Source organism: Pyrus communis, chromosome 8, assembly GCF_963583255.1.
Source record: "Pyrus communis chromosome 8, drPyrComm1.1, whole genome shotgun sequence".
NCBI classification, from domain to species: Eukaryota; Viridiplantae; Streptophyta; class Magnoliopsida; order Rosales; family Rosaceae; genus Pyrus; species Pyrus communis.
Window position 1 is genome coordinate 5,165,132 of NC_084810.1, and position 7,964 is coordinate 5,173,095.

Here is a 7,964-nt window from a genome sequence, read left to right on the forward strand (position 1 = left end):
GTGAATTCTTTTCTAACAGCTAATTTCTACCATAGAAAACAAGTGGAGCTCCTCCCGAGTCGACGCATAAAATTCCACGCAATCGTATAAAAGCATTCAAGGATGGTTATTAAACAAAAAAAAAAATTCCCATTAGGGTTCTAAACAGAGGAGTGCAAAAGGGAAAGCAGGGAGTGTTAAAATCAATCACTCCCCAAAACGAAATAGTTATCCAACCGTCCCGAAGGATCGCAGATGAATTTCAAACTCTATTGCTTGAAAAATAACAGAATCAGGATCTCCATGAAAAGGGGACAAAGTTCAAAATTTGAAATCACATAAAGAAAACCGAATGTGTGTTTCTTCTTCTCCATTGAAAGATAGTTTGGACTACCACAAACATTATGAGTTTTGAGTCCATCCCGAAAAAGGACATGTAAAGAACAGAAATAACTTAATTTACCTAAACAGACAGACCTAGTTGTTATCCCACGCCTATCAAGCAGAAAACTGTAGTTCTTGAGCCTTCTCTACCTCAATCGGTTCCAGCTTGCCTTCCTCAATGAAGATAGTAGTAACCCAGTACTAGAAACAACACAACTAACACAGCAGCAGGAGCAGCCCATAGCCAATAGTTTGTACTCGACTTCTTCCTCTTCAGGATGGCTTTTGGTAGTGCGTCTGAACCTCTTGCTCGACCTCTGTTCCTCAGACTGTTATCCTTTTGCACCCTTGCCTTTGCCGGGACAGGAGCTTCAACCTTTTCAGTTACCTTTTCTGGTTCTGCAACCTCATCAACTGGTTCTATCTGTTCCTCAGGATTGGTATCGGGTGCAGATGATGACTTCTTCTTTGCCTTCTTTTCACGCTCCTGAAGCAAGTCAAAGTGGTAACTCGTGTTAGTTTCTAATACCAACCAGATTAACATAGATAAAGTAATAACAAGAAATAAGTTAATAGATAATTACCTTCAGCTTCTTCTCGGCTTCCTTTTGAGCTCTAATAGCTGCTTTAGCTGCATCTTTCTCTGCCTTCTTCTTCTTCCTCTCCAAGGCCAGCTTATTTTTTTCAATCTCCTCTTCTCTTTTCATCTCCTTCAACTTAGCCGGATCAATTTTCTCTTCTTTTAGGATCTCCTTTTCATAAACAAATATTTCCTCGTCAGCCACATCAATATGCTCGGCAGCAGATTTAGGAGCAGTTGCTTTATTTTTGGCTTCTTTCTGAACCTTCTGTGTAGTCGAACTATCTGGCAGGGCAGATCTGGTATCTTCCTTAGCTTGTTTTGCATTAGATTTTGGTGCTGTCTCTACCACAGGTGCTTCCACAACCACCAATGGCTTCTCATCTGGGTTTCTTATACGTCCATCCCTACTCATTTGACGGCTGTCCAGAGATGGCAAAATTCTTTTCTCATAATCATCTCTAAAATCCTTGTTACTGTTCCAGAGGGACATAAATTTCTCAACCTAAAGAAAAAACAAAGACTAATATTTAGAATGCAGATGTTATACATTATATGGAGGAGTTAAATTGCTATAAACAATGCATAGTCATATACAAACCTCTTCATTAGAAAGTGCTTCAAGTGCTTTGACATTGTTGGTAGCAGCAAGATTTCTAGCTTTGGTCATGACCCCACGGCTTTGGTAGAAGCCAGCATTCTGAAAATCATAATAATATAATTATAGGGCGATAATATCACGCAATGCAATCACTACATGCACCCCTTCATGTCAGAAGGATAACTGTTAATTTTGAGGGCATTCATTACAATAATTAGACGACAGCACACCGCATCATCCCCCTAAATATATATACTCACAATTTCATATTGCAAAGGTCTAAATAAGAGGCCACATACCAACCCAAAAAACTCAACTTTTATAAAGCAAAAATAGATTACAACTGAACCAAATTTCACACATGTTTCCAAGTTCCAATATAATTCTTCACAACACACTTTTTCATCTTTTTAACTTCATTAGGTTTTTAACATGGAAAAAGGACTGATGGAAAAGTGTTGCCAAAAGTTAAGAAACAAAGTGAACACTTTTTATAAGCAACCAATAAACAAACCAGATGAGAAGCAAAAACAGAAAGCTAAGGTAATCCTAACTATAATTACTTATATATACTCAACCTTTCACCTTCCCTAGTTTCCCAGCTAAAAAACGCATCTTTCAGCATAACGGACTGACAATGTTTGTTAATTTAAATTGCATCTAAAGAAAGAGATATGCTTTCATCCTGATTGTTAAAAGTCAGATATAAACAGCACCTAAAGCTATTCTGAAAACAATTTTTGGCACGGTCAATTGACCCAATCATTCATATAGACAACTATGCCCACATATTTTACAGTGAAAACACAAGGATCTGTGGCTTGCTAAATTGATGTAATTAAAATCACTCAACACTTTAGAGATTTTGAGCACCCGAATTTTGATAATTGAGACACAAGCATATATATGTATAAAATAAAGAGAGAGAGAGAGAGAGAGAGAGAGAGAGAGAAACTGAAAATGACTTACCGCCTGATCAGTCTGTAACCTAAGCTGACGAATATTTTCAAATGCTTTATCCCTCTTCTCAGTTACAATGTTCAGATCTTCCTGTAATGATGCAATTGCCTTGTCAATCACCTTCACTGCATCATCAAGGTGCTTAATTTTGGCCCTAACACCATCTTGCTCCTTTTTTACTTCCTTTAAGTCACCATCCATAAGCTACATCAACACAATTTTGCAAATGATTAGTACATATTATAAAATGATGCAATTCTGCAGCACAAAATTTTCAGGAATTCATTGAAACATAAAAGGCTCAAAAAGATACAAGTAAAAACAGAATCCCCTTACTTTAACTTGGTCCTTGAGGGCTTCTTTAGGAAGCAGTTTAGCTAGCTCAGCCTCACGAGCAATAACTTGTCCCCTTGTGTTCTCAAGAGCCTTCATCTCTTTAAGTATTTTCTTTTCCTCGGACAATGGAATGCTCTCATGTTGCATATAATACTGCAACCCTTGGATCTGTTCCAACAGTATGTAATGGGTGAAAAAGCCAAGAAGTCATAGCAGCAGGAAAAGATAGGAAAAGAAAATGATGAATTTGGAGATGCACAGAGCTTGGAAAAGAAACATACACGACTGTTAAGCTCTTCCTCTGATGAACATAAACCACCACTGCGACTAGCAGTGTCTGCACTGCGTATCTCTCCAAGAGCCTGCCGCAGAGGCTGTAAATCCTTAAACTTCTCACCCACAATTGACCTAATTTGCCTGTTGTCATTCCTCAGAGCCTTAATCTTCTCAATCAGTTCTGATCTTTCAATCTGCACAGAAAAAATAAAAAGACAAATAAAAAAGAGAGAGGAGGCAATAACATAGCAAAATCAAAGGCCATTCTTCTAAAATTGAAAATGAACAACAGTCCATTATACTATGTATTTCCTAATTTGCCTTCTGACACTACATACTAATTCCAATCATCTTTAGAAAATAGATACAGCAGAATTTTATAACACAATATTCAACAAGAACGATGCTTTTGAATCCATGAGATATTTTCATATGATATCTAACATGTAAAACTTCTGTATACTTCTTTAAAATTCAAAGGTAATTTTTTTCTATCATCTTATAATACAAATCAAAACTGGATATAACATCTTGCATGTACCAATAGACCTGGTTTGGGGGGAGGAGGGGGAATCAGTTTCCACTATTAAACATAACTGATAACCTCCAAATAGATATGTGAGCTATACCCATCCCCCTCCTGAGCCACATTGTCTCCAATGTGACCGCATAAAAGAGTCTTCTCTGGTTGTTGCCAAATGACAATTCATGCAATCATGGATGTCCATGAGCATCTATTATAGTTCTACAGTCATATTGTAAACATTGCTACAAGGAGTCAATAATCTAAAACAAACAGATAAACAGCTACACTACGTTTACAGCAACACTCAAACAAATGGGATTTGCTAATAAGGTCAGAAGATTCTACTAACCCTTTTTGCTCGTAGTGCTTCAATGATGTCTTGACGGGCTTTGTTCCTCTCATTCACCTCTTTAGAAGCATGATCAATCCTCGCCTTTATTTTTGGATCGTCGATTGTCCGGTGCCTGACAAAATAGAAATAATGGATCTGCTTGGGAGCAGGCCACTCGTCAACTGCATCCTTGGGGAAGTTTGGAACCGAAACCTCGTTGACTTCCTTTTTGTCTGATTCATCACCATGCGATCCAAACTGTATGGGCTCATTACCGCCCGGACCTTGATCCAATTTTCCATTTTCCTTGGCAGAATTCCCTCCTTCAGTGACAGCCCCCACTGGTCCTTGGATCACCTCAAATCCCACAACTTCAACACCCATGATTTCAACAAAAGAACAGCCTTACAAAACCAAAATTCCTGATGTAGAAGGCAAATATCATGTTATATAAAGAAAAACAGGGGTAACCAGCAAATGCTTCAAGAAATCACATTTCAGTCAATCATACGAATACCTATATCAAACAATAAATTAAAAACAAAGAGAAGACAATCCAAAAGTTACAGATTTATAAGCACATTTCCATTCAGATCGTCAAAACAAACAAATCTAAAAAAAAGGAATAAAAACCCAGCTGATATATGTAGCGCATGGCAATCTAAAATCCTTCACAGATCATTCAAACACCAAAACAAGATAAACCCAGATCATACAATTAAATATACAAAATTACCCAACCGTCAAAATCACAAGATCAATACATAATTACAGCCGTTAGACGTATTTAATTTTCAATTTCCCCAAAAAAAAAAAAAAACGCATCGAATTACAGAACCAATTCATGCAAAAAAAAGATCGGGACTTTACATCGAACAAGCAACAAAATCCAATCAAATCAACCCAACACACACGATCCGAACACAATTCTTTCACCCAGAACAACCGAGACCAATTGGATCAAACCCACGAACCAAAATTAACCCAGAAACAAAAACTGATAAAAAAAATTCGGGGAGATTCTTACCAATACCAGGAACAGAAAAAACGGAAGCAGTAAGAGAGAGAGAGGGAGAGAAAGAATATCCTTTTGGTAAAGAAAAAGGGCCCCCAAATCCAAGTACAGAAAAAACCCAGAAAATGGAAAAAATGGATATGGTCAAGATCTCCTTACCCTTTTATTATTTCCCCTTCTTCCTTCCTTCCCTCCTTCAAAGTCCTTCTCTTTCTAAATCCTATTTCCAAGAGAGAGAGAGAAGTGAAAGAGAAGGAGGTGAGAGAGTGAGTGAGTGGTGGTGGGCTAGATTTACCCTTACTAGGAGGAGGTGTTTATTTGTAGAGAGAGAAAGACAAACATTTCTGGTGAGGCAAGAGGATTTGGGGTTTGCTTTGTTTTTAACTTCTACATTCAGTAAATATTGTTGGACTAAGTAGAGAAGCGTTTTATTTCCCGTCCCTTCAGTTACAAATATAATTAAAATTGGGCCCTTTAATTTTTTGGGCTTTCCTGGCTTTTGCCTAATAATAAAGTGAGTTTTGTTATGATATTAATTACTGTTTATGTGTGATTGTGTAAATCATTAATAGATAAAATAGGCCGCAATAAGTGTTTTTTTTTTTTTTTTCCCATTAGAGCAATAAAATTAGTAAGTTAAATAATTTTTTTTTCCATTTGGAAAATTTATCTCTTTTTGTAGATGCCAGTCAAAAATTAATTTAGTGTATGAATTTTGTTAAGAATACTATGGTATTACAACTCCTAAATACATTATCAGTAGCCAACTAATTTTTTACACGATCCGTACAATAAGATAACGGTATAATACAAAAAATAACACGAAAAATACGATTCATTTGAGAGGCCTAATTTATCGTAAAAGAATATTGAACTAATTTTTTAATAGCATAAAAAAAATTAATAAACCAAATAAAAAAAGTACGAACATATGAAGTACCAAACACAGGATGAGGATCATGTCCGGATCCTCTTTATGAGAATCTTAAGAATCAATTCATTTTAATCGTTCCTTGTACATCGTGTGATTTTTATTAAATATTTTTTGTGTTTAATTTTAAATAAAAAATTAAAAATAATTTTAGACCGCAAGAAGACTGATGAATAGATAAAATAAACTACTTCATAAAATTCTCACAAAGAGAATTCGGATAAAATCATGTTCCCAAACACGGGTAGCTTCACCGGCCGTGGTAAAAACTGAAAACGACCGTGACGAAATGTGAATTTTGATGCGTACAATGAAACTCGATAGGTTTCACGAAACGACGCGGTTTAGAAAGGGACTTGCCGTCATCGATGATAAATCGATGCAGCTGATCGTTTTGGCTTTGCGCTCCGTCTCCGCACTCGCCATTGTATACACGTGTTGTTCGCTAACGCCACGTTTGGCAGCGGGTCACGAGGGAAGTGGAGTGCAGTAGAAAAATCAGATTAGATGTGGATGCGGACGACATCATCGGAATGTGAAAGTACGAATGTGCCCATCTGGGTTTTCCAGAAGGGTACTTTTGTACTGTTGTACGCGTATGGTGTTGAAAGTCTGACTGTATTGCGGGTGGGTTGGCTTTTGTGATGAGATTTGGTTATTCATGGCATTTATGGATTAACTGCTTTTTCGGGGACTAATTTGCATTAGATTTCTAAATGCTGCTTTTGGATATGCGGGAGCAAAACTGAGAAAATGTTGTAGTACTTTTTAACTAACATCCAATTTTGGTAGATTATGACGACTATTTTAAAAATCTCCGTCTAGTACGGTTTAGGTCTCGTTTATACACTAAGTGACTGATCATTGTCCCGATTAATGCTCTAAATATTTGAAAATTAAGAAATAACACCAGTCTAAACCGCCTAGGCACCTACTAAACCCATCCAGACTCGTCCAGGCCCACCTAGCTCGAGACTCACTTAGACATAAAATAGATCACTTTCATTTTGCATTTAATTTTTTCAATAAATTGTAAGAGACTTATTGCATACTTAAATGAATACACATTGTATCCTTTGTTCCCCACGTTTTCATTATGTTCAAATACTTCATAATAGTATACATGTCATTCTACTTTGTAGTTTATGTTGAAATTATATATATTTTAAGTATAAGCAAACATTTATTTACACGAAATATAATATATTTACTTAAATCCTAGCGCCTTAACTAGCCACTCGACTAACATCTAGTGTCTTTTAGAACCTTGATTATCTGTGACTACATCATATCCAAATTGTGAATCACATGGAGTTGATTTTTTATTAGCAGCTACCTTTGTGGATATCGGCGAGGTAGAGGCAGCTTCGGCGACATTCTGCCTTTGTTATACAAGGGTTCGAGTTTTTTTGCAATTTTCATCTTTTATTGAACGAACTTATTTGGTTATTTTTATTTTCTCATGAACTGACTGGTGTAATTTAAATTGAGGCTCTTCCCATTCGATAAACTTTAATCTTACAAATAAAAAAAAAAAATTTAAGGTCATTTATAAGTTGTATACGAGTTAAATCTAGTCAATACACATTTGATCTAATGTAAATTGGGTTGCCGATTTTCAAATCGGACATATTGTTTTACATCAGATATACTCTATTTTTGTTGGAGTAAACCAAAAGTAATCCTTAGGTAAATATATTAAAGAAATTCATACATATTCTTACTATTTCGTGAATAAAATTAAGTTAAAAATCAAACTTCGCAAAACCAACAATTGGACAAGTTTATCAAATTGGCAATTTTTTGGACAGGCCCTTTATGCAAAGGGATCTTTATTTATTTATTTTTTTTCCAAAAAATGAGGATTACGTGTGAGACTCACTCCATCTCGAACTTTAACGATCCGAACCATCTATTTTGTAAATCTCAATTCATAGATCATCCTTGCAAAAATTCAATTCAATCTGAAACCATTTGCCTATTTAATTATCAAAATAAAATTTCATTGTTTCTTATATAACAAAGTATTCGTTAATTTATTTGAA

At 35.9% G+C, this 7,964-nt stretch overlaps 1 protein-coding gene across 3 annotated transcripts; it reads right to left on the reverse strand.

The window, feature by feature from the left end:
* Positions 1–322: 322 nt before the first annotated feature.
* On the reverse strand, positions 323–5,337 carry LOC137741738 (proton pump-interactor 1-like). 3 transcript variants are annotated; one of them, XM_068481457.1, is made up of 8 exons: positions 5,148–5,337; positions 3,992–4,377; positions 3,122–3,310; positions 2,841–3,008; positions 2,514–2,708; positions 1,545–1,643; positions 948–1,448; positions 323–850 (listed from the first exon to the last, which is right to left on the reverse strand). In XM_068481457.1, the coding sequence occupies exons 2-8, from the start codon at positions 4,355–4,357 to the stop codon at positions 539–541; spliced, it is 1,830 nt and encodes a 609-aa protein (XP_068337558.1). In that variant the 5' UTR covers positions 4,358–4,377; positions 5,148–5,337; the 3' UTR covers positions 323–538. The 3 variants fall into 3 exon arrangements, with proteins under 3 accessions (XP_068337558.1, XP_068337556.1, XP_068337555.1); XM_068481455.1 differs by having other exon boundaries at positions 3,992–4,395; XM_068481454.1 differs by having other exon boundaries at positions 3,992–4,395; positions 5,001–5,337.
* Between the last annotated feature and the right edge of the window lie 2,627 nt (positions 5,338–7,964).

What these genes read in the sequence shown, in the direction of transcription:
- LOC137741738 (XM_068481457.1), bottom strand. Translation starts at nt 4,357, where the DNA reads ATGGGTGTTGAAGTTGTGGGATTTGAGGTGATCCAAGGACCAGTGGGG. An exon ending in AGGAAGAGCTTAACAGTCGT is followed by an intron (nt 3,009 to 3,121) that starts GTATGTTTCTTT and finishes CTGTTGGAACAG; the next exon opens with ATCCAAGGGTTGCAGTATTA. An exon ending in GGTTACAGACTGATCAGGCG is followed by an intron (nt 1,644 to 2,513) that starts GTAAGTCATTTT and finishes TATGATTTTCAG; the next exon opens with AATGCTGGCTTCTACCAAAG.